At 39.8% G+C, this 27,929-nt stretch overlaps 1 protein-coding gene across 3 annotated transcripts in view; it reads left to right on the top strand.

Annotated features, from left to right (window-relative positions):
* mpp7a (membrane protein, palmitoylated 7a (MAGUK p55 subfamily member 7)) overlaps positions 1-27,929 on the top strand; it is a 166,745-nt gene that overhangs the window by 86,023 nt on the left and 52,793 nt on the right. For all 3 annotated transcript variants that reach the window (XM_017701938.2, XM_017701931.2, XM_017701946.2), the window contains 5 exons: positions 12,572-12,653; positions 13,984-14,069; positions 14,264-14,338; positions 22,748-22,944; positions 23,760-23,821. In XM_017701938.2, the coding sequence (XP_017557427.1) occupies positions 12,572-12,653; positions 13,984-14,069; positions 14,264-14,338; positions 22,748-22,944; positions 23,760-23,821 (502 nt within the window). The remainder of the gene's footprint in view (positions 1-12,571; positions 12,654-13,983; positions 14,070-14,263; positions 14,339-22,747; positions 22,945-23,759; positions 23,822-27,929) is intronic.

The following is a 27,929-nucleotide window of genomic DNA, read 5'->3' as shown; positions in this document are numbered from 1 at the left end:
TACATGCATATACACATGCACGCACTCTCCTACACACATGCATGCCGTTCCTCTGTAACCTCTGTGTGCAGTAGTGTGTTTCCTTTCTCTTTGCCCTGCTTTCACGCTTGTCAGTCACTCTTCTCTGTGATTATTAGCCGGTTCTTTTCTTCTGGACATGTTAGGCCCCGCCCTTCTTTGATCTGGTTCATGTGTGAACTGTCCTTCTTGGAGTCTGCCTTTATTTTCACATCGTGGTCACTGTGGTCACACAGACCTTTCTCTGGCTCCAGGCTGGAGGCCACACCTTAAAGGAGGAAAAGAGGGGAGTATGAACACCTACAGGCATTGTGGGATTTGTAGTCATGTTTCACTATAATGGGTACCTGTCCAGATTTGTTATGGAATCCTTTCTATTTTAGCCTTAAGCTGATGTAACCTTATGTTCACACAAACCATAATGACTTTTAGACTATAGTGGAAAATGCAATTATCTTTTTCCCCCTCATCACATGAAGTGTCTTGGTGTTTTGCTGTTGTGGCGTGTTTGTAGATTTCTTCTTTATGGTCACTAAGCTTTTTGCACCGCAGACTGTCATGTAGAATGGACAGCAGTTCAGCTGAGATGGTCAAAGTTCAACTTCTAAGTCTGTGGCTTTACTCTTGTGAATCAAATTAGAAGGCCAGAGTGATCTGGTCTTGTTTACAGTTCTGGACAGTGGTGCTATACAGTCTGGTGCTCAGCCATTTCCAGCCATCCATATAGCTGTGCACTTAGCAGCATGAGCTTGGAATACGACAGCCTTTCAGTCTACGCTCTGCTAAACTGAATCTGATGTGAACTTTAACTCATAGTTTTGTACAATCAGACTCAGACGGCCAAAATGACCATTATTACAACAGGTCTGTGCAGTTTAACTTACTATTATTTTCCTTCACTTTCGCCCCGTTCCCTTCGTTCTGGGGTGCCGAGGGGACTGTTGTTAGCATGCCTTGCTTTGAGACTGATTCATCCATTTGAGTAATTGTGATTAGTCGGGTGGATCGGATTCAGTAGCGCTGATTAATTGCTATCATTTTTCAGACCATGACATCACATAATATTTTAGAGTAATGAAGAGAAGGACGGGGGCTCTGGTCCCAGGACTTTGGGGATGGACCCAAACACACACATGCATGCATATATGCACACTTGCCTAGGTAACCTTAGCCTTCTGATTTATTAGCAAAAATGGCAGGAATAGAATAATTGGGTTTGGAATACGTGCACACACACACACACACACATTGGGCAGCGGTGAAAGTGGGCCCAGTCAAGTTTTTTATTGAAAGAATGTGGTGTTTTGGATAGTGTTACTGAGGATCTAGATGGAAGTAAAAGACTCTGTGTGTGTGTGTGTGTGTGTGTGTGTGTGTGTGTGTGTGTGTGTGTGTGTGTCTCTGTGTGTGTGTACTTGTGTGCGTGTGTGTTTACTGCTTGAAGTTGAAATACTGAGTCCTACATAGATTTTCAGACTGACTAATAGGAGAATTGTAGACAGTGCAGATGTTTGCCAGCAAGAAGATTTGGCAGCATTTATTGTTGGCGAGCGCACTGACTTCTGGGTGCATATTCTACATTTAAAATGGACCTTACCCAAGACATATTTAATCCCTAAATTGAGAAGTCCATATAGTAGTTTTTGTGTCTTAATTTAGTGCTGCTCTTTAAAAACATGCCAGGTGAAAATCTATATCTTCTATCTTTTGATTTATATTCTTCCTTTTCCCTTTCTCCCTATTCCTACCTGTGCTCCCATATTGCTTTTCTCCATAGTCTGAACCAGTTAAGAAAGTCACAAACAGATTTCTGATATTCTAGCTCCCTTTCTTGTCCCTCTTCATTTAATTTTTTCCTGTGTGGATCCCTAAGTGTATGTTTTTCCCATTATTATTTATGCCAGGTTGGAGCTTTTGCACAGGCTGGCTTGTTGGCTGGCAGTGCTAGTTTTGATGCCTGTAGCAGCCTGTTTTCACTATCAATGTGACACCCCTCAGTTGCAGTTTATCATTATGCCAATTTGGCAGCTGCTTTGAGCAAGTGCCCGGGCTTACACCATGCAGAACTGTCTCACTGTGCGTCTGAATCACGCTGCCACCCACTGTGCCACATCCCTGATGCAGTATGTCTGTGAGTAGGTTCCAGCTGTAATCAATAATATCCTTTCTCAGATTTCTGCCATCCTGCAAATGTGCCATTTCTGCAAGTAGTTTCCAAATGCTCATCAATGGCTTCTGCTTGCTAGCCTGACATGTAATGGTTGTGTCACCAAAGAGTTTCTTTATGTAAGAGCCACTTAAAAATATTTGCCTTTTAGGCTCAATTTTGCGTGTTGTGAATCCATCGAGTAGACATCTTGGTTTTCTAATTGAAAGACAATGATTGTTGGTAGAGAGAGCTTTGTGCTTTAATTAAAAATAGCTAATTTTAATGCTTTGTAGTATTTAAAGAAACATTATTGGATTGGGTTCTATTTCAGGACAGAAAAAGTACGATTGTGCCATTTCTAGTTGTTAGACATAATGTCATAATAAGAAGGTATTAAAGTTGGAGACAGCAGTCACCTATGAATATGAGTGAAAAGATGAAACATTTTACCTCATTTGAGTGTGGACCTCTTCTGGAAAATTGAAATGTATCAGTATATTGGCATAGGTGTTGTATTTACAATAAGCAGAACAGAACAAACAGTCTAGTCAAGCTGCAATGCTATTACATCAGGTTTGTAAGATAATCTTTTACCACCAGAACTACTGTTTTGCCTATATCCCGAGTGACCAGTAGCTTAGTAGTAGGAGAGATGAGCCATCAGTTGGAAGGTCACAAATCCCAGGACAGACAGGGTTTACTAACCTCACACTGCCCCATGCAGCACTACTCTGCTGAAAAGGGCCTAGAAGGGCAGCAAAATAGCTAATTTCACTGTAGAATCAGTAAAATATAAAGTTTTACTAATGCAACCTATACCATGACACCCTGATATACTTGGATAATATATTGTTATTGAATTTTGACACTTGTCATGTAGAGCCTTGGAAGCCACCAGTAAACTTTCAGACATCCAGAAACATCATACATAGTGTTCTGATTTTCTCTCAGAATCCAGTTGTTGATGATTCTTGGCTTTGTTAAATCATGTTCTGTGCTATTTTCACAGGCTGTGTTTGTAAAGCCACATTCTGATGGCTGATATTGTGGCTAATAGATGGAATCTCTTAATGTATTTGATGTATATTGACTGAAGTGATTTACTAGTGTGGTAAAGACAGTAATTGGGAAGTCATGTTTATATGTGGAGTGAATTTTGTCTGAAATCAAACATTAGTAGAGCTCTGTTCCTGTTTATGGGTCTTGCAGCAGTTATATGTTTAATAGCTTAGTATATTGTCACTGTCTAAAACAAGTATCTGCAAAATGGTCATTTTTGAAGAGAGGGCAAAAACGTTCTCAACTTTAGATGTAAGTTAAGTAAGTAAGTATGTGATACTGTTTTGATCCCACAACCGGGGAAATTCCACCTCCGCATTTAACCCATCCGTGAAGTGAAACACCACATACACACTAGTGAACACACACACTAGGGGGCAGTGAGCACACTTGCCCGGAGTGGTGGGCAGCCCTATCCACGGCGCCCGGGGAGCAGTTGGGGGTTAGGTGTCTTGCTCAAGGAAACCTCAGTCATGGACTGTCAGCCCTGGGGATCGAACCGGCAAACTTCCGGTCACAGGGCCAGATCGCTAACCTCCAGCCCACGACTGCTCCCCTGTAAATAGATTTTATTTCAGATAGTTGTTCACCTCAGCAGATAAACTTGTAAAAATCAAAATAAACCTAGTAAAATTGTTTTGATTTTATCAGAGCTTTTCCTGCTTAATTTCATCTAGATCTTCAGACTGGGCTTTTTTCCTTTTGCATCATCTATTTGTTTAAAGGTAATGGAATAGAAGACGAAGATGGTAAGGTAATGTTATTTTCTGAAATGAATGGAGGCACAAATTAGATTAGAGTGAGAGACAGCAGCACAAGTGTTAGTGTTTTTGGAGATGGAGTCATGCATCCAGTGTGGATATATCATTATCTTGACATTTTGGGTGTGGGGTCTGGTGCCTCTGGTTTGCACAAGGGTTAGAGAGGATCCCCTATAGCTGGAAGCTACTTCTAATTTATAACTGTCCTATACCTTTCTGGTTTATTTATCTTCAGCTTTATTTTACATTTCCCCATTTTGTTGTAGCCAATTCTGACCTGCCCAACTGTTCCATACTGGCAGATAACAGTGCTGTTGAAGGAAGCTAAAAAAATGCATAGTAGAAAATTATAGAAATTGTTATAGAAAATTCCAGTCATGATGTTAGTTACCAGAATGGTTTTCATTTTTCTTGAAATATGCTAAAATGTTTAAAAAGCATTAATACAAGCATTAATAATATAAGCATTAATACCTTGAAATTTCAGCAGAGATATTAAATAGATTTAAAAGCAGTTTAAACAATAATATGAAATTACAACCAGTACTGCTACTGTTACTGCTCAGATTTGACCTAAATAAAAGCAAAATGCAGCAATTTAAGAATGTGTATACTAACTAGTATTTTTAAATTTACTGCATAAACTCTCCTTAAATGTGTTAAAATTGCTGTAACACACAGCTTTAATAATCAAATGTCTCACACATATTAAAAGACCAACTTCTGCCATAAAATCAAAGCTTTAAAATATGTAACAACCTGCTGCTCTGGGGCTCGTTGTGGCTATGGCACAAAGTCCTGATCAAGCAGAGAGGTTGTTTATACTCCATTATAATTATAGTTTATTATTATTATTTATTATTATTATTATTATTATTATTATGTTCAGAACAGAACTTTGTTTAAAGATTGTGATTACCATTGGATTATATACTGCAACATGTCACTGGTAAATGTCCCATCTCTACTGTTATTGGCATTATTGGTTTCTTTACATGGGCAGAATGAAATGCTAAGCATAATGATTGTTTTGTGTTTTTTTTTTTTTTTTTTTTTTTTTTTTTTAAGTGAGTGGGCTGATGTTTCATCCTGTCCCACTGAGAGATTTTCTAATGCTTTGTTCCTTCCTCTGCCTGGCTTGACCTGCCATATTCCTGGCTATCCATGTTTCTGCGCTTCCGCATTCTCAAGTATAATGTTACAGGCAGTTTCGGGAGGTGTGTGAGGGCACACACTTGGGCAGATATACACAGACATACACTGAAGTCTTTGTGTAGTGAAGTTAGTGAAGTCTGTGGTTGTCCTGAGAAGGCATTTCCTGGTGTAGTTACAGAAATAGGAGCTGACATCTGAAAGTGCTGTTTTCTTGGTGGGGAAATTACAATGAAAACAGATTAACAAACACTCAGAACAGTGCAGCAGAGCCACCCTATGAAACCACTCAGAATTTATGCCTACACATGCACACTAAACACAAAAGCTGGTGGAATAAATCTGTAGACACATGTACAAACTAGCACGCAGTTCAGTTACATGTTACAGTGCAATTTAAAGCTGAAAAGACACACACACACACACAGACATACACACATTTTCACATACCTGTCTGTGGCTCTGAGGGAACCCTGTTAAGTATGTTTTCATAGTGAGTGCATAATGAGGGTGTCTAGCCTTATAGGCCGTACTGCAGGAGACATGAAAGATGAAATTGAGCGTTTTATCCCAGGCCTCCACTTCCCTTTCCCCCTCATTCCCATTTACTTCCATTCATTCACATTTATTCCCATCCGTTTAAGGCTCATTCCACGTCTCAGCCCTACAGCAGGAATTCCTCAACCATTATTCATGTAATGAGATGCAATTTTCCTTTTTTAACATAATACCTGTTGATAATGGAGTCATCAGACAAGCGTTAGAGCAAAAGTATATGTGTTGGAATTATCATTTACTATGAGCCATAATTTAATATTATAAATGGACCAACTGTTTTGGAGCAGGTCATTCAGAGGTCATTGTGACTCAACCTACACATGAGGTTAATGCTGGCCCTTGAGTCTGTATGAAGCTGAACTCACACGTTACATAGTGGGCAGATAAAAAAAAACTATTAAAATTGCAATTTTTTATGCGTCGCACCTAAACATTTTAATAAGGTTAAAAATATGACAATATTTTGAAGTTCTGATAAGTAATGTCACAGTTTTCTGAGCATAGTGTGGATATCTTCTGTACTTAAAGATTAAAGAGTGTTTTATTACAAAATGGAAATAATTAGGCCAGTTTAATTGGATTTAGTGCAGCACAGTTTGTAAAATATAGAATAATCATCAATTGTAGTTGTATGTTTTTATTATTATTGTCATAAAATGATTTGTTCAAAAAGTAATACTTGTTTTGACTTAATTTTATCATTTAGGCCTCATATTATGCCTGAAACAGTATAGGAAAAATAATTCTAAATATGTTAACTTAGCACAACTTAACATGCAAGGAAAATGCTTTTAAAAGGAGTGAAAAAGATTACATTTTACATTACAGCACAATTCACAAGATTGAAATTGCATAATACTGAACACATTTTGTTGAAGATTATAATGTATTTCATGTGTAGACAAAATCTTTGTCTTTCAAAATTTTTTTTTTTATAAAATTGTTGATTTTGTTTAATCAAATATGATTTTACCTGATGAAATACTGGAAAACCTTCTTTAACTAGTAGCACAATTTAGATATGTAAGTAAAATAAATCCTGAGACTGAAGGGACACAACCCGAATGAAAGATGCAGGTCAAAATAATATGCTTAATCAGAAGCTGAGTAGTTTGTGTGGATTAATGGTGTATTTTGAAATGCCCTCTACATATACACACTTCACACACACACCCTCAACCTTTCCTCCCACTCTCTAAATATGAGTGTATAGTGTGCTGGTGATTTATCTTCAGGTAAACATTTGAAGTGTGCTTGGTTTTGGCGTGTGCGCGTGCATGTGCATGTGGATGAGGAGAGCAGGACTGACTGATAGAACTGGTCATGCTCCCCCATCTCTCTGAGCTCCATGCAGATTAAGTGAGCCACTTTTGGCCGTCCTTAAAATAACAGTCATAAGTGTTTATGTGTCGGAGTGTGCGCATATGGACCTGATCACCACGGCAACTGGCCGCCGAGGATTGCCTTACTGATGAGTAATTTGGGCCACCATGGCCTCTGATTCCACCTCATTTTCCCCTCTCTAGCCAGCTCCCTCTTTGTTACTGTGCTTTCTTTCTTTCTCTGTCCATCGTTCTTTTTTTGTCTCTTTTTCTCTCTCTGTCTTTCTATACAATACTGGACAAAAGTAACCTGTAAAGTTATTCCCTTTTTTAGTGTCAGGAAAACTGCTTGAACATGTATAACCCCTTAAAATCTTATTACATACTAATGTTTATTATTGAGTAACAACATGGACTACATGGAGTTATTCTTAGGTTATAGAGGTGTGTAGTAAAGCTTTGGACCTGCCTGTGGGTCCTGGCCTTTTAAGAGGTTAACAGACAATTACACAAAAGTCTCAGCAACTACACATAACATCACACTTTTAGGATTTAGTGTGCCCACTCTTTGCCTTTATCACAGCTTTCATTCTTTTAAGGAGACTTGCTTTCATTTTTCCACACCTCTAAAGTTCAGTCATAGAAGTTGGTTGCGTTTTCTGCTTTTCACAATCTAAGTAATCCCAGATACATTCAGTGCATTTTGAGGTCTGGGCTCCATTCACTGAATGACTTTTTCACAGCTACATATCCTTTCAGAACCTTTGTGTTGAGTTATTCGTTGAGTTATTATACAGTGGAAGAATTATGTTGGTCTACCAGATCCAACATGATTGTCAAGAGTCCCATTTTTCCCTCTATTTCTTTGTCATTTTTTGATCTCCAGTTTTGGAAACTCATGTTTTGTCTCTTATTTCGACTTTCTTCATGGAAGTTGATTATATTATTTTTTTCTAATCTCATCAGAAACATTAATAACCTAATTAATAAACCTAAACCTTCAAACTTTAACTGAAGAGTTTGATCTTAAAGCTTTCTCTAAGAAGTCATAAATAATTAATTGGATAAATAATTAATTTAAGATAGACTTTTGTTATCCCACTGGGGGAAATTTTCATTGTTACAGCACAGATAAGCAGATAAAGAGCAGTACGTAGACAAAGATGAGCATCATACAAAGCACAAAATATTAGATATGCTATAGAAATAAATAAATAAACAAGAAGTCTGTTAGCAGAAAAATGAAAATAGAATTAAGAAACTATACAAATGTACAGTTTACACATGCAGTTGTATGGATATTGCACATTTCTGAGCAGGTAATGACTGGATATTGCACAGAAATTGTAGATAATAACAGTAATAATTACAGATATTGCACAGATATTTACAGCAGTTGTAGTGCAACCAAAATTGGTCATAATACCAAGTAGGTAATCGCGTGTGTGTGTGTGTGTGTGTGTGTGTGTGTGTGTGTGTGTGTAGGCATGCAAGGGCGGGTGTATGTGCACGAAAGATTGAACTTTTGATGGTTAAATGGTTTGGTTAGTTAGCCCAGCGTAGTGTAGCGTAGCCCCCTCATCAGTGCCTGTGATTGGAGGCCATCCATCATGTCTGGGGCAGTTTGGAGCAAAGCAGGCAGTTGAACCCTTAGCCTGCGCGCCCCCCCCCCCAACACACACACACACACACACACCCCTCTCTCAGCCTACTGCTCTGCATGATATCACTCTCTTTGCCCTATGCTGTGGAACAGACAGAACGACTTGACCGTGGGCAATTTCAGCATACTGTTATGTGGGCCAGCATTAGCACAGAGCTCTATTTTACAGAGCAGACTCACTACTCCGAGCATATGAGATGACATCCAGGCTGATGTACCTCTGTCTGCTCTGTTCTGTAATGATTCTGTTTTCTGTAGTGCTACAGATGTATGGTCCAGGCCTACGATGGCAGGTTCTGTTTATTATTTTCTTCTTCTACTTCTTTGTCGTCGTGTTCATCTTCTAAGAATTGAGTGTGTTTACATGCACTTAATAATCCAATGACTGCGGAAAAACAGATTTTCTCAGTTATCCGTTCAAAGCATTTATATTGAGCAATCAGATTATGGGAAAACTCCAGGTCTACAAGAGTCAGGCAGTGATCGGATTTCTGCTTTGTAATCAGCCAGTAAAGTCACAGAATAAAACAAGACGTAAACATAACATAAACTCTAACTTAATGCCACGGCTTTCTTAAAAAAAGTCACTTTACCTAAAATATGAGCATACTTCATTGAGGGGATGAAGATTTTTTTAAATCCTTCATTTCGTCAAGGATGTTTGTTTCATTGTCACTCCAAAAGTGTTTTGCTGTCATCTTGCAGCAACACTGCTTGCTTATTTCTTTTACTGTCATCTGTCTCACACAGATGATGGTAAAAGAAATCCGCAAGAAATCAGAGTAAGAGTGTACATGCACTGAGAAATCTATTTATTGAGCTAAAATCCAGCTCTCTTCAATGGATTTCTTAATCAGATTTTTGGATTGGAGGATGCTGTTTACATGGCCATTTTAATAATCAGATAACTGCAGAAATCCGATTATGATTGGATTATTGAGTGCAGGTGAACACACTCATTGTCATTCACATAATCTTTTAATTGATCTCCCCATTGCTTTACCCAGAAGCTACTTTTTAAATCATTTTTGGCAAAAATTCCATTTAACAGAATGAGAAAATGCAGCATAATTGATTTACTTTTGATGCACTACATTGATTTTACAGTTTAAAATGCTAAACTACCAAGCTGCACTGTGTTGTTATAGCTAATTGAGACTAAGCAGGTTGGCAAGGTTTGCCACTGTTCTATAAAGGTTTTCCAGCCTTATCACAGCTGTTGCTGTTGAAAGAACACTTTTGTGGGTGGGACATGGATTGTCTTTAAAGAAGATTTTTTTATTTACTCTGTCATAAAATCTTAAACATTGCCGTACACTTGCTTCCATTCATCAGCGTTGGCTGCTGGTTCCCCTCTATAACCCTAATGACATTAGCAGGTGTCTGTGTTGGTGTTTGAGGGACACTTTTACTGAGGCTTATTTGTCCTGCTTCCTCAGCGTGTCTGATGTGCTTGTTTGAGTTTGAGAGAGGCTGTGTTGAACCCTGTTTATTTGACTTTTTGCCATGGTGTTTGTATGTTAGTATAGTGGAGTGATGGAGGCCATTAGAGGCTTTGGCTCACTGGATCTGAAGGGCAAAGTGAGGGCACAAAAGGCCAGGAGGAAGCACTCTCTCCTGCTGAACAGCATTATCTGAAACAGCATGGGGAGCAGACTGGGTGAAGTTTAGATGGATATTGGTAATGTCGTTAGAATCAGTGCTGTACAACATGGACTAAATGTCAGATTGTGTCCCTCTGTCTCTTGAAGTCTCTCTTTTGCTGTTTGTCTCACTGTCTCTCTCTCTCTGTCTGTATCTCTTTTTCTCTTTCTCCGAATGTGTCTTTCCATCACCTCTCTCTCTCCCATTTCTGTTTTACTTTATCTCTTTCTTTCTTACTGTCTGTCTCTCTGTCTTCCTTTCTCTGTCTCTGTCCTCTGTCTCTTTTCACTTCTCTTTCTCCCTTTCTGTCTCTCTCTCCCTTTCTGTCTCTCTATTTATCGCTCTATCTCTTATTACTTCCTGCTCTCTCTCTCTCTTTCTGTGTATATTTTTTTCTCACTCGCTACCTCTTATCACTTGCTGTCTCTATCTCTTCCTCTCTTCGTCTCCCTCTTTTTCTTCCTCTCTTTCTCTCTCTCTCTCTCTCTCTCTCTCTCTCTCTCTCTCTCTCTCTCTCTCTCTCTCTCTCTCTCTCTCTCTCTGTCTGTAGGGCTGTGTTTCCTCATTTTCTCTGTAGTGATGACCTCACTGACGCTGACTGACAGTCTCTCACCTCCTGAGGCTACCGGCCAGTCATCTGCCTCGTAGCACAGCCCTCAGGTCACCTAATTGGTCCATTTATTTGATTAGTAGGAAATATTCAAAGACTTCAGTTGTGTGGAGCGTCAAGGGGCTGCACTTTCGATCAGAGAGGCAGCATTTAACTCCTCAGCGAGAGACCTTGAGGAAATGCACTTATCCTCATAATAATGACATTACAAAATCATTAGAGGTTAACAGTTCACCATAACAGTGACGTCAGCTGGCTAATGGGCATTGAAGCAGTACAGAAACTGTGTGTGTGTGTATGTGTGTCTTTGCATGTGCATATGTGTCTGTGTGTGCAGTTCAGAGCACCAGATGTGTAGAACATTAGAGGTTTGTATCGATTGATTCTGTCTGCAGTAGCATTCTACTCATACTCGAGTGACTGAGTCACTCACACTCACTCAGCTTTGTGTTAACATGACAACATCTCAACTTTGTCTGCTTGTCCAGAAGTTTGTAGACACCTACTCATCCAACATCACTTCTGAAATTGAGGTTATTCATAGGAGGTTTGTCCCCATTTCCCTTTGCTCTTCTGGGAAAGCTTCACACTACATTGTGGGGATTTGATGACATTCAGCTACAAAAGCATTAGTGAGGTCAGTCACTGATGTTGGATGATTAGTTCTGATGAGATCACAGTCCAACTTATTCCAAAGGTACTCAGTGGTGCTCCAAGATATATATAGGTGACCAGGGTAAAGAACAGATTACTGTTGTTTTTAAAAATGCACCAGTATGACATTTGTGGGTCAGTGCCACTATGTTTTATTTTTTACTTGCATATCTTCCGTTAAGTAAACATTTTTTAAAAATGTAGAAATCGGATACATTTCTGAGCAGCACCTAAACTTTCTGCTAGGGATGCCTGATATGGGAAAAATATTACATCACACTGCTTCGATATTTTTTTTTTCAATGTATTAACACAGAGTACTAGTATAGTACAATGCTTAAAAAAACTCCCATCAAAAACTTAGTATAGTGACTTATTAATTAAGTGACCCTTATTAGTCCCACAACTGGGAAATTTCAACTCTGTGTTTAACCCATCTGTGTGAAAGTGAAAGTGAAAACACCAAATACACACTTGCCCGGAGCATTGGGCAGCCCTATCTGCAGTGCCCGGGTAGCAGTTGAGGTTAGGTAACGTAAGGACACCTCAGTCACGTACTGTCAGCTCTGGGGATTGAACCAGCAGCCTTCCGGTCACAGAGCCGGTTCCCTAACCTCCAGCCCATGACTACCCCAAAAGTTATTCAACATTTCCCACACTGTGCAGAGCTAAGTCTAATCACACAGGACTACGTATGCTCTTATTGCAATGAAAGATGCACTTGGTCAGTGTTTCTGATACTTACAAAATACCAATATGATTGCAATATCATCGTGCATTTCTACTTGCTTCAGCTATAGATGTCTTTTTATGTCGGTGCTCCTGGGTATGACAGTATGCTTGAATTTGAAGTTCATTCTCTTACTGCCATGCACATCTGAGCTTTTCACATCTGTGCTATCAACACACTACTCACATGCCAATAACACTGCAGATAATTATTAGCTTTTTTGAAGTATGTGTGTTTTTGTGTTGGAACAGGGGGCCACCATCAAAAGGGATGAACGCACAGGGGCCATCGTAATAGCCCGCATCATGAGAGGAGGAGCAGCTGATAGAAGTGGTGAGTTTTGAGCTCTGACTGCTGATTCTGTCCCTATAAAGCATCAGTAATGCTGTAGTGGATGTTTTGATTAGTTCTCTTCTTGTGTTTACTGCTGATGAAAGGTTTCCATATTCCTGCCTCCTACTTGATTCCAGGTTTTGGATTTTAACAGTTTAAACTTAATAAACAACATATGTTTATAATCTCTTATGTTTAGACATTATCCTTTGATTATTATGCAAGAGGTTTTTCTTGCTTGTTTTAATTACAGATAGCTTAAATACATTTGTTTAAAGCTCACCTTGCCCTTCCCGAATGTAAGAAAACAGTAAAAGCTCTCAAATAAGCAAAGGAATTGTAATTACTTTAAGAAGTGAAGGACAGTCTTTAACAAATGAAGAAAAATTTGCTATGAACTTTGGAAATGTGTGCTACTGCTGTGGCCAAGCCATGGCCCTCATGAGGACTGAATGAGGTCAGGCAAGCCAAAGGTGACCTCAGAACCGAAGAGCAAGTTATGTACAGTCTATGAAACTAGCAGTTAATTGCCCCTGAAATAAAAGACCTGCTAAATGCTACTAGACGCATAGACATTTCAGCATTGACTGTTCAGAAGAGTCTTCATGAAGCTGGCATAACTGGAAGAATTGCTAGAATTTTCTCTGCAAAGAAACCACTGTTAAAGTGAAGGAGATTTACTTGAGCTTAAAACATTCAGAAGTTGGATCTTTGAACTGTGAAAGAGACTTTCAAAATCTGGTTTTGAATTAAGGCCGTGGCATACCGGATGCACAGCGTTGCACCACACAGAATGTCAGCAGGGAGAACTGATAAAAGCTAGTTTCAGATTAAACTATTTTTGTTCTGAAAGATGAGTCAATGTTAAGAGAGTAATGTTAGCCAAGGTAATTTACCATTAACATTTGTCTATTAGAAGACTGACTGCCTTTCTCTGTGTACAATTCATGCCACATGTGATCTACTGTGGCTTTATGTGGCCTGTGGCTTTAAATGTTGGCCCCGGTTTGCGCACTTTCATTAAAAACAATGGGTTTTGAGTTTTTAGATGCTTCATGACACGATACATCAAGTGTATGTTGGCATGCATCAGCAGATAAACACGTAAAATATCAGGTTCCGACATCAGATTCCCATCTTGGTGCATCCCTATATTCTACATGTTTTTTCCTTTTTTTTGGTTGGAATTTATGTTGACATCTGCAAGAAGTTCCTTGTACATATTATACTTGACAAATAAAATATGTGATTATGTGAATGGAGTGATATTTGACTTTTTTTCTCTCCTTTCCTCTCTCCCCTTCTATTTTTACTCTCATCTCCTCTTCAGGCCTGATCCACGTAGGAGACGAGCTGAAAGAGGTCAACGGTATCCCCGTGGGTGACAAGAAACCAGAGGATATCATTCGCATTCTGGTGTGTGTGAACATGTGTGTGAACATGTGTGTGCACTTGTTTTATTTCAGTGAGAAGAGGAATGAAGCACAAATCTATGTTATGTATATGGCAGGTTTGAGGATACTTGTGTGACATCAGCCTGTGATTCTGTGCTTTATTACACCTGCTTGGGTGGTGGAATAATGCCTGTGATTCTGTGTTTTTGTGTGCAGGCCCAGTCTCAGGGTGCCATCACATTTAAAGTGGTGCCAGGCATACAGGACGAAGGCCTAGCTAAGGAGCCGAAGGTACATGTCAAGACATTTATAAAGTCTGTGTGTATGTTTGTGTGTGTGTGTGTGTGTGTGTGTGTGTGTGTGTGTGTTTGTTCAGTGTGTGACAATGCATGGCAGAGCATTTCATACAGTGAGCACAAATAACACGACTTAAACAGATGATGTTGTGCATGCATGTGCTTACAGAGGTGGCTGGTAGTTTAGAGGTAGGATAGGTGAGCCAACAACCAGAAGGTTATATGTCCAGTTCTCTGGACTAACTGGGCATTTCTGGTTGTGCCCTTGGACAAGGCACTTAATCCTTTAGTGCCCCAGGTGATACTGTGCTGCTGCCAGAGTCGGAAAAAGTTTACCTTATCAGGCCTTGACAAAGACTTGAAAGCAACTAATTTTGCTCAAATTATAGTAATAATGAAATAAGATAACAGCAATAATTTATAACTGACTCTTAATAGACCCCTGAAGTCATTTCATTTTGTAGACACCAACATGCTCATGTAAGGAACTCTGGGTCTGAGCCTTTAGGAATATGAGGAAAATGTTTGCATGATATCAGTTTATCTGTTTACCCCAGGATGCAATAGCAGCGATTTTCAAAAACAGCATCAATTTTTCCTATAGAGAAAAACTTATTATTATTATTATTATTATTATTAAGTTAGATTTATATAGCGCCTTTCACAAACCTAAGGTCACTTCACATAGCACGGGGAAACAAAAAAATAAATAAAACCACAACTAAGCAGTGAAGGAGGAAGATAAAAATGCTCATTTAAGAAAAAAGTCTTTAAGTCAGATTTGAAGGAGGAGAAAGAAGAACAGTCCCAGAGGGATTGAGGAAGAAAGTTCTAGAGTTTGGGGGCCATGGCACTGAAGGACCTCCCTCCCAAAGTGGAAAGACTTGTGCGTGGGACAGCAAGTAAGTTATTACAAGAAGACCTGAGAGAGCGAGAGGGAGTGTAAGAGGTCAGCAGTTATCTGAGGTAGGGGGAGCAAGGTTATGCAGGGCTTTGAAAGTGAGTAGTAAAATTTTAAACTTTATACAGGACGGGATCGGTAGCCAGTGTAGCTGAAAAAGAATGGGGGTACAGTGAGCTGAACGCTTAGTATGGGTGAGAATTCTTGCTGCAGGGTTCTGAATGTACTGTAGCTTTTGTATAGACTTTACAGGGAGACCAACAAAGAGGGAGTAGTCAATACGGGACATATTGAAGGCATGAACCAAAGTTTTTGAATCATTATCAGTCAGGAACAGGCGAAGACAAGCAATGCTACGTAAGTGGAAGAATGCTGTCTTAGTGAGGAACTTGATATGTAGATCAAAATTAAGTGATGGGTTGAGTAAAACACCAAGATTTCTAGCAACATGCGCAGGCTTAACAAGCAGGCCATCAATACTAACTGAAAAATTGGATGATTTTGATAGTAAAGGTTTAGGGCCAACCAGTAAGACTTCAGTTTTATCCATGTTTAGCATGAGATAGTTAACATGTATCCAGAGCTTTAAATCAGAAATATAATCGATTAGTGTACTGGGAGGTGAATCTGAGGGTGTATGTGTGTACTGAGAAATAACTGGATATCATCAGCATAACAGTGAAAGTTAAGACCATGGCCATGAATGATCTGACCAAGAGGTGAGATGTAGATTTTAAAAAGCAGGCGTCCAGGAACTGAGCCCTGAGGGACACCACATGTAACAGGAGAGGTGGAGGACTTGTGTGGACCTAGTGGGATAAACTGCTGTCTGTCTGTATGATAAGATCTGAACAACTGTAAGGCTGCATCAGTGATAACAATAGAGAAGAGACGAGAAATGAGAACATCCTGATTAACAGTATCGAATGCTGCGCTTAAGTCAAGGAGAAGGAGAATACTGAGAGAACCACTATCAGCAGACCGGAGAAGATCATTAACTACTCACAGAAGAGCTGTCTCAGTGCTGTGGTGAGTACAGAAACCACACTGAAATGGCTCATAGAGGGCATTATCACTGAGAAATGTCTGGAGTTGGGAAGTAACCACACTTTCTATTACCTTAGCCAAAAATGGAAGGTGTGAAATGGGTCTGTAATAAGAAAGAGAAGTCAGGTCCAATTCAGGTTTCTTAAGTATTGGAGTAACAGTTTTAAGGGGAGTAGGAACAAAACCAGAAGAGAGACATGAATTTATCACTGTAGCAATTGGAGTGTTGATTACAGATAAACAGGCATGAGTAGAGGGGTGAAGGCAGGGTCAAGCTGACAGGCAGAAGCATTAGACTTAGTGATGAGTTCAGAAACAGAAAAGGAGTCAACAGGTGTGAAGCAAGTTAGCTTTGTTCAAAGTAGGAAAATCAGTAAAAGCGAATGACTGAGAAGTAGAAGGAAAGAAACTACATCAGATTAATTTTCTTTTAACAGGAATGTAGAAAATCCTGATACTGCTCAGCTGAATGGGAGCACACTAACACAGGGGGGATGGAGGAGTTTGACACAGTGTTTTTGGCCTAGACTTAGCATTATTTATGATTGAGGTGTAGAAGTTGGAGTGAGCAGTATTAAGGTCATCCCTATACTTTTGGATGTGTTGACTGTAGCTCTTACTGTAGTTTCTTTATAAAGGCATTCAAGTCGCCGACCAGTGGCCTTCAGTTCTTTTAGTTCAGGGGTGAACCAAGGACATGAGCGGGTGGCAGGGAGGTCTATTCTTAAAAGGGGCTAAATCATTAAGCAGAAGACTGAAGAGAAACAGCAAACAGATTGAGACTGACAGACCTAATATCACGATAGACAACAGAGATTTTCTCAGAGGGGAGAAGAGTAGAAATATGAAAACTGCATTCAATGAGCTTATGGTCAGAGACTGAACCAGAGACAGATATATCATTCAAACCAGTAGAACAGAGTAAATCAAGAGCATGGCCATGAATGTGAGTTGAAAAATCAACATGCTGCATCAAGTTGAAACACTGTAAAACTGAAATGAATTGAGATGTGAAAGAGCATCAAAGTAATGTATTCAAAGGATGTAGTATTGAATAGTGAAAGTTCTTTTACCTTTAAACCAGAATGATAAACTACAGCCAGACCATCTCTTCTCCCTTTTAGTCTGGGTTTTGTTAGATAGCTGTGACCTGTAGTGAACATGAGTTCCTTATTTGGGTGTGGCACCAAATATAAAGTGACACACTTCAGAGGTCTGTTAATTTGCTTCTGGTGATTCTTCTGCAGAGTTTAATTGAAGCTCTTCTCATTTCCACCTGATTCTCACACTTTGACTTGAACTGTATCAGATGTGTTACATTAGCAATTTGTAAGTAATTCAAAACTGCTAAATGTAAGAGACTGTTATCGACAAGGTGTGTGAAGCTTTTCCCCAAGCTTCCTTGGTTAAACTAGACTAAACATATCGGAGGAAGACATTGTGTCTCTAAACTGATAACTTCACAGGAGAAGGAAAAACCTACTTTACTTTTAATGTAAGTCAATGGAACCAGATTTTTTTCCAAGTCATTTATATTATGACAAAAACTGAAAAACAATAAAATGGAGATATGTCCTGACAGCAGCGGTATCTTGTATTGGCTATTGCAGAATTTTATGAGGGTCATTCTACATTTATAATTCTAGAATTTCTTTTAAAATATCTGTTTATTTCATCCCAAACCTAATTAATCTGTCCATTATGTCTATTAACATCCCATATTATCATCTGGTGACACATAGAAGTTAAGTGCTGCTTGATTAATAAAATTATTAATAAATTAATGAAAAATAGTGAGCAAATGCGGACTCCTTCTGATGCCTTCCTCTCTGATGAGCCCCGGCCCAAAGAAGAAGCTTAATAGAGCTTAATTAGAGTTTAATAAAATACTGTGTTAAAATGTAACATAAGTCCTGATAACACCAAATGAGTTGCCCCCCCCCCCCCCCCCCCCCGGAGATTTTAGAAACTACTGAAATGTAAATCTGGTCTAATGTATGTGGACGTAGGATGCTCCACTTGATGTTGAAGTTTTTCTCTTATTTGGGTTGTACAACAGCTCTGCAATTGAGAACTGGTACATTTTTAATGGGTGTTCATTGCAGGCTGTTGATCTGTGCTGAACAGCTCATAAACTGCTTGTGTATTAATCTTTCAGACTGTGTCTGTGTGTTACTGCTTTATGATATTTGTTTAAGTCACTGGTTATATTCTTCACGTAGTATGATGATTTTGATATTTTCCACTTCTGAATTGAGGTTTTCGTGTGTGTGTGTGTGTGGGTGTGGGTGTGTGTGTGTCAGTCCTCCAGCAACCATAGTTTACTGTTTTCCATGTGTATAATGAATGTGGTGAAGTGCTGCTAATTGGCTGCACATGTGTGAGAGGGATAAAGAATGATGTACTGAGAGAAGAAAATGAGCGAGGGAGAGAGAGAGTGTAGGAGTGTTCCCCCAGGATGTATCAGTGTGTGTTTGTAGGCGAAGATCAGATCCAAACAGAACGTTCTCTGCTGTAACATAATTTCTCTACATGGCACAAACGCCGCACTAAATCAACACAAGCCACCGGGTTATAGGCTTCTGCACTCTCTCCACCATCTCTCTCTTTCTGTCTCTGTCTGTCTGTCTGTCTGTCTTTTCTCTCTGTTTCTTTCTATTTTTCTCTCTCTGATGTTTGGAGTGAAAAAAGGTAAACAAAACCTCCAGCAGAATTTAAAGCAATTTTTGCAAAGTTAACAGTTACTTTATATTTGACTTAAAATGGAAGAAAAAGAACAAATATTAATTGTGGCATGCACAGAGTTTGAAATATTGGATATTGTTCTACTTGTAAAGTTGTAGTTGTAATTGTTAACTTCATTAACTGTTTTAAGCCTTAATTGATTTGTCAAGACTGGTTAGGCAGTCTTCACTAAATTGTGAATGGTAATCGTCAGCACCACATTCATTATACACATGAGCATATTCTGTCCTCTGACTCATCAAACCAAATGTACTAGCTCAGTAATTATGGGCTTATCTAGGCAGCTGGCTGAGGATCTGAAAAGGTTCTGAAGCTGTGCCTACAAAGCAGTCAAACTTTATAAAAAAGATAATAAAAAGCATCCAGTTCACATCTTCCACCACACAAAATGTCTTTAAGAAATCCCAGTTAAGCGAAACAGTGGCAGTCAAGGCAAGATCTGGAAAAAATGTTTTCGTATGATGTCCAGAAAGCAAGAAAGTAAAACCCCCATATGACAGCAAAGGACTTTCAGGAAGCTGATTAAAAGAACACTTAGCTAACTGTTAAGCATAAATGTGGATCTATTATTCTTTGGGGTTGTGTGGCAGCCAGTGGCACAGGAAATATTGCACATGTGTACATGGAAAAGTGAATTCATTAAATATGAGCAAATTTTGGAAGTAAATGTGACAGTCAGTCAAGAAACCAAAGGTGAAAAAAAAACTGGCTGCTACAACAGTGATCCAAAACATACTTCGAAATCCACCATGAACTACTTCAAGAAACATAAGCTGAAGTGTTTGGGATGGCTCTTAAACATGTTTGTTGTGCATGTTTCCCCAACTAGAAGCATTCTGCAAGAGTGAGTGAAAATTCCTAAAACAAGAAGAGGGGAAAAAAAGCAATTGCAAGCTATGATGTCTGCCAAAGGAGTGTTACAAAACACTGACTTAGTGGGGTGTACAAAGTTTTGGACACACAGCTATATATATATTGTACTGGCTATTGTAGAATTGAAACAGAGGTTGTGTTTACTTCCTTTCACTTCAAAAATTAACAAAACATAATTTAACAAGGGGTTCCTGAACTTTCGCATACAACTGTGTGTGCATATACAGACATATACAGAAGTGTGAACACCCATTTGTCAAATGAAATGTTTTGTTGATTTTCTAAGTGAAACTTAATACATCATCTACAGAAGATAGCCAGATTAAGGTACTTTTTACATGTTTGTGTGCAATTTCTTTTTATTTGCTGAGCGTAACGTATTGGGGAAAAAATGAAAAATACAATGTAAAATGTGAAAATGTGCACAGGCCACATTCACTCCTCCCCACCTTTTTATTTTCACTTAGAAAATCAATTAAACATGTAATTTAAACATGCTTGTATGAGCCTGAAGTTGGAGGTTGATGGTGTAATTTTGAATGTGGTCAGTTCATATGTACCACAGGTTGGTTGTCAGTTAGAGGAGAAAGAGGAATTTGAGTAAGATGGATGAAGTGGTAGATGGTGTCCCTAGAGAGAGAGACTAGTGATTGGTGCAGACTTCAGTGGACATGTTGGTGAAGGGAACAGAGGGGATGAAGAGGTGCTGGATATGTATGGTGTGAAAGACAAGAGTGGAGGGAGGTGCACACAGGTGGATTATATCCTTAGCAGGAGATGCCACCTAAAGGAGATTGGAGATTGTAAAGTGGTACCAGGGGAAAGTGTAGCAAGGCAGCATAGGGTGGTTGTCTGTAGAATGAGATTAGAAACAAAGAAGAGGAAGAGAGTGAAGACAGAGCCAAAGATTAGATGGTGGAAGCTGAAGGAGGAGGATGGTTGCAGGCAGTTCAGGGAAAAATTGCAACAGGCCCTTGGGGGCAGTGAGGAGCTACCTGAGGACTGGGAAACTACAGCTAAGGTGGTGAGAGAAACTGGCAAAAATGTGTTGGGTGTTTCATCTGGTCAGAGGAAAGAAGACAAGGAAAGTTGGTGGTGGAATGAGGAAGTCCAGGAGAGTATTCAGAAGAAGAAGGCAGCTAAGAAAAAGTGGGATAACCAGAGAGATGAAGGAAGTAGGCAGGAGTACTGTGAGGCTAGTCGCATAGCGAAAAGAATGGTGGCAAAGGCAAAGGCTCAGGCCTATGATGAGCTGTATGAGAGGCTGGACAGTAAAGAAGGAGTAAAGGACTTGTATCGTTTGGCTAAACAGAGAAAAGATGGACCTGGAAAGGATGTACAGCAGGTTAGGCTGATAAAGGATAGAGAGGGAAATGTTCTAGTGAGTGAACAGAGAGTGTTGAGTAGATGGAAGGAGTACTTTGAAGAACTAATGAATGAGGAAAACGAGAGAGAGAGGAGGACAACGGGGGGAGAGATAGTGGATCAGGAAGTGCAGAGGATTAGTAAGGTGGAAGTGAGGGCAGCTTTAAAAAGGATGAAGAATGGAAAGGCAGTTGGTCCAGATGACATACCTGTGGAGGTATGGAGATGTTTAGGAGAGAAGGCAGTGGACTTTTTAACCAGGTTGTTTAACAAAATCCTGGAGAGTGAGAGGATGCCTGATGAGTGGAGAAGCAGTGTACTGGTCCCCATTTTTAAGAACAAGGGTGATGTGCAGAGCTGCAGTAACTACAGAGGTATAAAGTTGATGAGCCACACCATGAAGGTATGGGAAAGAGTTGTTGAAGCAATGCTAAGGCTAGAGGTTCAGATCAGTGAGCAGCAGTTTGGTTTCATGCCCAGAAAGAGTACCACAGGTGCAATTTTTGCGTTGAGAGTGTTGGTAGAGAAGTACAGAGAAGGTCAGAAGGAGCTACATTGTGTCTTTGTGGATCTAGAGAAGGCATATGATAGGGTGCCAAGAGAAGAACTGTGGTACTGTATAAGGAAGTCAAGTGTAGCTGAAAAGTATGTTAGGGTAGTGCAGGACATGTATGAGGATAGTGAGACAGTGGTGAGGTGTGGAGTTGGAGTGACAAATGGTTTCAAGGTGAAGGTAGGGTTACATCAGGGATCAGCTTTGAGCCCCTTCTTGTTTGCAATGGTGATGGAAACGTTGATAGATGAGGTCAGGCAGGAGGCTTCATGGACCATGATGTTTGCAGATGGTGAGAGTAGAGAGCAGGTGGAAGAGAATCTGGAGAGGTGGAGGTTTGCACTGGAGAGGAGAGGAATGAAGGTCAGTAGAGACAAGACGGAATACATGTGTGTGAATGAGAGGGAGGCAGGTGGAAAGGTGAAGATGCAAGGAGTAGAGGTCGTAAAGGTGGATGACTTCAAATATCTTGGGTCAACCATCCAGAGCAATGGACAGTGTAGAAAAGAGGTGAAGAAGAGGGTGCAGGCAGGATGGAGTGGGTGGAGACGGATGTCAGGGCTGATGTGTGACAGAAGGATAGCAGCAAGAGTGAAAGGGAAGGTTTACAAGACAGTAGTGCATCCTGCTATGATGTATGGTTTGGAGACTGTGGCTCTGTCTAAAAGACAGGAGGTTGAGCTGGAGGTGGCGGAGATGAAGATGCACAATATTACACAAGCATTTTCTCTTTTTCTTTTTTCATTTGATACTTTTTGAAACAATAAGTGAATTTTCTTTTGACCAAAAGCGAGATCTGACTTTACTGAATATTATGATAATCAATTACACAGTCAGTGCAGCTGTATTGGCAGTGCATCATGATAGATGGATACATTTTTACACCCTTACACAATATTTCTGTCTTTCTTATATCGTAGGTGTATCTGAGGGCTCTGTTTGACTATAACCCGGAGGAGGATAAGGCTATTCCCTGTAGAGAGGCAGGTCTGGCCTTTAGGAGAGGGGATGTGCTGCAGGTCGTGTGTCAGGATGATGCCACATGGTGGCAGGCCAAGCATGAAGGAGACGTCAACCCCCGCGCCGGCCTCATCCCGTCCAAGCACTTCCAGGAGAGGTGAGTTTCTACTATCCTCTTGGAAAACTGACCACTGCATTCTGTTCTCTCTCTCTCTATCCCTCTCTATCCCTCTCCATCATTTCTTTCTCTTCTTGTGTCTGTTACTCTGTTTTACTCACTGCTATGAAAGCAATGACTTTTCTGCCTTTTGATACTTTTTTATGCTTTAGAGCCCCTCTCTCGCTCTCTCTCTCGCTCTCTCTCTCGCTCTCTCTCTCTCGCTCTCTCTCTCGCTCTCTCTCTCGCTCTGTCTCTCGCTCTCTCTCTCGCTCTCTCTGCTCTCTCTTTGTATGTGAGGGCCTGGTCACTCTGCCAAAATACTTTGGATTTCCGTGGCTGTCTGGCCTGGGATGAGTAATGACAGAAAATGATAGCACTGGTTCGCATCCACTTTGGACGCTCCGCACATGGAAAATCGCACATCAGTGATGCTCTGTGCAAAGTGGACTCTGATGTGTGTGTGTGTGTGTGTGTGTGTGTGTGTGTGTGTGTGTGTGTGTGTGTGTGTGTGTGTGTGTGTGTGTGTGTGTGGATGGCTTCTGTAAGCATGGCAGGTTCTTGGCCCTGTTCTTTTTCAGAAAAAAAAAAACAAAGATTTTAAAAGCTTTCAAATACAGTAGCAAGAAGCCGCGTTTCTCTCTCTCTCTCTTGCTTGCTTTCAAGCATATTTGAGCTGGTCACTGTGCATCATGGCTAAGGGTGTTTAGTAATCCCAGTGCAGTCATGAAAACTGATGGCTTTATTGGATCTCTGTCTGTCTCTCTGTCTCTGTATATCTATCTCTCTCACTCTCACTCTTTCTCTGCTATCAGGAGGCTTGCTCTCAGACGACCCATGACCAACACTCAGCCTCAGAAAATCTCAAGAAAACCATGTAAGTGTCTAGCACTACAAACATTCGTCCACATACAAAAAGATTTTAGAAGTGCTAAAATCTTATCATGATTCTGACACCCTATAATATCAATACAGCCAAAAATGTTATGTAAAAACACCAGATGTTTAAAATGCCACAAGTGGCCAGTGTAGGGTTCCAGACCAGTCCAGAGAGCATGGATATGATGAATGTTATAAAGATGTGATGAACTATGAGTACACTGATTTTTGTTTTTTGGGGGTCCCCAAAAGATAAACAGGACCATCAGTACTCTCTTAGGCTCCAGACATTGATGAAATTTGAGCACTCTGTCTCCTGATAATTGTGCAAAACCTTGAAGCCTCCACCACTCAGAAATCTCTTAAGTCTTCTTTTAATGAAACATTTTTTATTTGTTTAGTCAACATTAGTGAACATTATTTTAAAGGTGTGAAAAGCTTACCATGAAGTAAGTTATCGTGATATCAGATCATCATATCGCCCACTACTGTGCTCACCATTATGTTCACCATTATGTTCATTAATGTAAGTATTAGGCTGCCTTCACTGTCTGCAGTTCTGCACTCATTTATTTCAAATTTAGTTGTATATTGTAAAATAGGTGTAGATATTTGTTACCTGGTATGAACAGCAAATGTGCAAAGCACATGGAAGAGTATGGAAAATGAAAGGAATAGAGAGAAAGATGGAGAGAGAGCAGTTAAGAGGAAATAAGCTCCAAAGGGGGCCCATCAACTTCTGATTGGTACCATACATGTGTCCTCATCTGTAATTGAGCTACTCTGCACCATTTGTTGCCTCTTGTCTTTGTGTTTCTCTAAACATGTTGTGAGCTGGCAAACACGGAAGTGTACTTACTGCTCACCATAACACAAACAAAAGCACACACAGGGATATACAAAGAGCAACTCCGCAAGTCTCATGGCATCTCTCACTCTCATATACATACAGACGAAGTGCCTCTTGACTGTCTATATTAGGGATGTGCATTCTGATTAATTTACTTAATCAGTGCACAATTAAACTATCTAATTAATTTAGGTAGTTTAGGGCTGTTTTTGGGTAACAGCACTGGTGTTTGGAGGATAAAAAATAAAGACGTGTCTTATCGGCTCAGGTCCAGCTTCTTTCCCTCCACAATCACTCTGCTGAACTCCACGCCTCACTGGTAACACTACCACTCATACTGCACACAGCGGACTATGAACACTGCCCTTCATACTACACTCACCAATCAGAGCTGTTGTTTTATTCATTATTATTACCATTGCACAAATTTAACATTCTACTGCCATGTAAATAACACATCGCAACAGTTATTCAATACAGTGTACATCTCCAACATGTTCATGTATATATCTACACACCTATAATCTATTTTTGCATATCTATAATAGTAATTTATTCTATTTACTGTAATTTGTTGCACTATGTCTATTTATTGCACACTTGCACAGTCTCTTTTTGCACTATTGCTACTACTGCATTTCGTTGCCATGTACTTGTACTGAGTAATGATAATAAAGTTGAATCTATCTATCTGTCTATCTATCATTGAAAAATAGCCAAAAGAAATCAATTAACTAATGAGCAAACACAGCTAGACAGTGCAACATTTGACACTGATGGAGAGTCATTGTTTTCCACAGGTGGCATTATCTCCTCAGTGGGTGATGTGCCAACATGTTAATTTATCAGAGAAATATATGTTCACTGTTTCTAGACCTACCTAACATCAGATAGTAGATTCCCTAGTGAGTAAAAAGTCCACACCATAGCTGGCAGCACTGTCTGACTTCCAACTCAACAACACATCCTTGGCAACATGCTCATATTAAGGCATGTTTCTGAGTAGCAAAGTACAATATAATATACTCACAAAAGGAAAGTAGAGTCTTCACATTGTACAGTCCTGTTATAACATTGCTGAATTGTGAGCCTGTATATTTTTTCTCTGCCTTACTGTGATGACATACCCAAATTGTGATTCGCAGTATTCGAGTACTGGCACCTATAGCAGTTAACTTGACCACTCAAATACCTGCACACATCACTACAGTATGCACTACTGTGCCCAAGTGAGAGACCATCCTTCACTTATTTGTCTTGAAGGCAGAAGTTCAGTTTTTTCAGGAGATATTTATGTGGTGAGTCCACCTGACCTAAAGCTTTAGACCTTTAATCTATGTCACATAGGACAAAGTCAACTTTGACTTTTGCTTCAGAGGCTTTGAATGCATTTGGATAGTGAGTTGTAGATGCAAAAGACATTTTCTTACATTACATAAAAAAAGAATGTAAACAAAAGAACAATATATAAAAAGAATGTAAACAAAAGAACAATACCTGTATAAAAGCAAACAAAAATGTGAACTGTAAGGCTGCATATCAGTATTAAATTAACTGAGTGTTACAAATCAATTAAAATCACATTCTGATGTTGTGTTTATACATGAAATTTGTCTCTTCCCCTTTGGCTCAAATGATTGTGAGAAGATTTTATAATGTAGTTCAGTCACTCCCAGCGAACTGCAGAACCCATAACTAGAAGTGGAATCTACATCTGAATCTAGAACGGCAAAAGCTGTTAACATCGCTAGTTATTTGTTTCACCCATTCAGAATGAGCTGATAGTGGCTGCTTGAATCCTGTGGGGAGCAGTAGCTGCTGAGATGTGTGTTTTCTCCACGATGCTGAAGTTGGTTTTCTATTCACCAGTTTCCTAATAACATTTTTCCATTCCACCTCAAATGGAGCAGAAATACATGTATCTACGGCTCCATTTAAGGTGGAACAGAATCGTTTATATATATATATGATGTATGTGTGTGTGTATGTATGTGTGTGTGTGTGTATGTGTGTGTGTGTATATATATATATATATATATATATACTTTTTTTTTTTTTTGCATTTTTTTCCTCTTTCCAGTAACTGTCACTTTTTGGTGATGTTTTCATAAATGAGCTAGCATATTTGAGGTATTAGGATACACATCTTTTCCACTCTTTGCCCATGTACTTTACTGTACTTGAGTGGGAATCCTCACCATTTCAAACTGCTTGGCTGATCAACCATCCGAGGTATCCCAGTTTATTTCAGTTCCTAGAGCTGCACAGTGGCTTGTTTTTACATTGGTGGTTATTATTCCCATTATCACACAATTTGTAGGACACAAATGACTATGTTTGAGTCATAAAAGAAATTGTCTCATAACCCCTGTATCAAAAATAAATACATTGTGACTCTCCTAATTCTGACTGGAAATTAAATGACAGGTGGTCTCTGACTTTAGCATACTACTGTGCACATATACACACAGCATAATTCTCTCTCTTTGGTTGTGTCATCATGCTTAAACATCCACACACACGCAATGCCTCTTTTCTCTGTGTGTTTAGGTCATCATCGTTAACCATCCTCACATACGCTGTTGAAAGTTATAGTTCCCATGAAGCACTCTTAAATGCCCTGAATTTGACCTTTAATCCTCACCTAAACCTTTTCCATTTGTTGCATCCTTCCATCACGCACTCCAAACAAAGACTGTGAGAAAAGGCTGACATATGTGTGATGGAGGCATTAGTGTTGTTGATGACTTTTCCAGGACCACCCCAAGGTGCGTTTGAAAATGCATTCTCTGTCCCTGTCTGCAATGTATTTCGCATAAAACCATGAGAACAACTAATGCAGTAATCACAGCGGCATTTTATATGATACACACAACATCGGTGCGTATGTCTGGGTGAGCGTGTGCATAAAATTTTTTGGGTCATGGCAAATAACGGTCATGTGAGGAGATGTAAAATTGAGAGGGACAGTGAGAGCTAATGAAGACTGGCTCTGGCCTGACCAGAGGCAGATCGTAAAAGAGACCGAACTAACCCGGAACCCTGAGCCGGATGCTCGGCTGCGGAAACTTCCACAGAAACTGTGTGTGTGTGTGTGTGTAAGAGTAGGTCCATCTGTGTGTTGTCCTGCAGTGTGGTGACATCAGCCCATATTTCAGAGAGTGATGACTGGGGGCTTGTTCTGTGCACTTTGATAATGTGGAGAGAGGCGACTGAGCTCACTTTAGTGCTTCATGCTGCACGCATAACCCCTAAC

Source organism: Pygocentrus nattereri, chromosome 13 (assembly GCF_015220715.1).
Source record: "Pygocentrus nattereri isolate fPygNat1 chromosome 13, fPygNat1.pri, whole genome shotgun sequence".
Taxonomy (NCBI): domain Eukaryota; kingdom Metazoa; phylum Chordata; class Actinopteri; order Characiformes; family Serrasalmidae; genus Pygocentrus; species Pygocentrus nattereri.
Note: the sequence above shows the minus strand (reverse complement) of the source record. Positions and strands in the feature narration are given on the sequence as shown.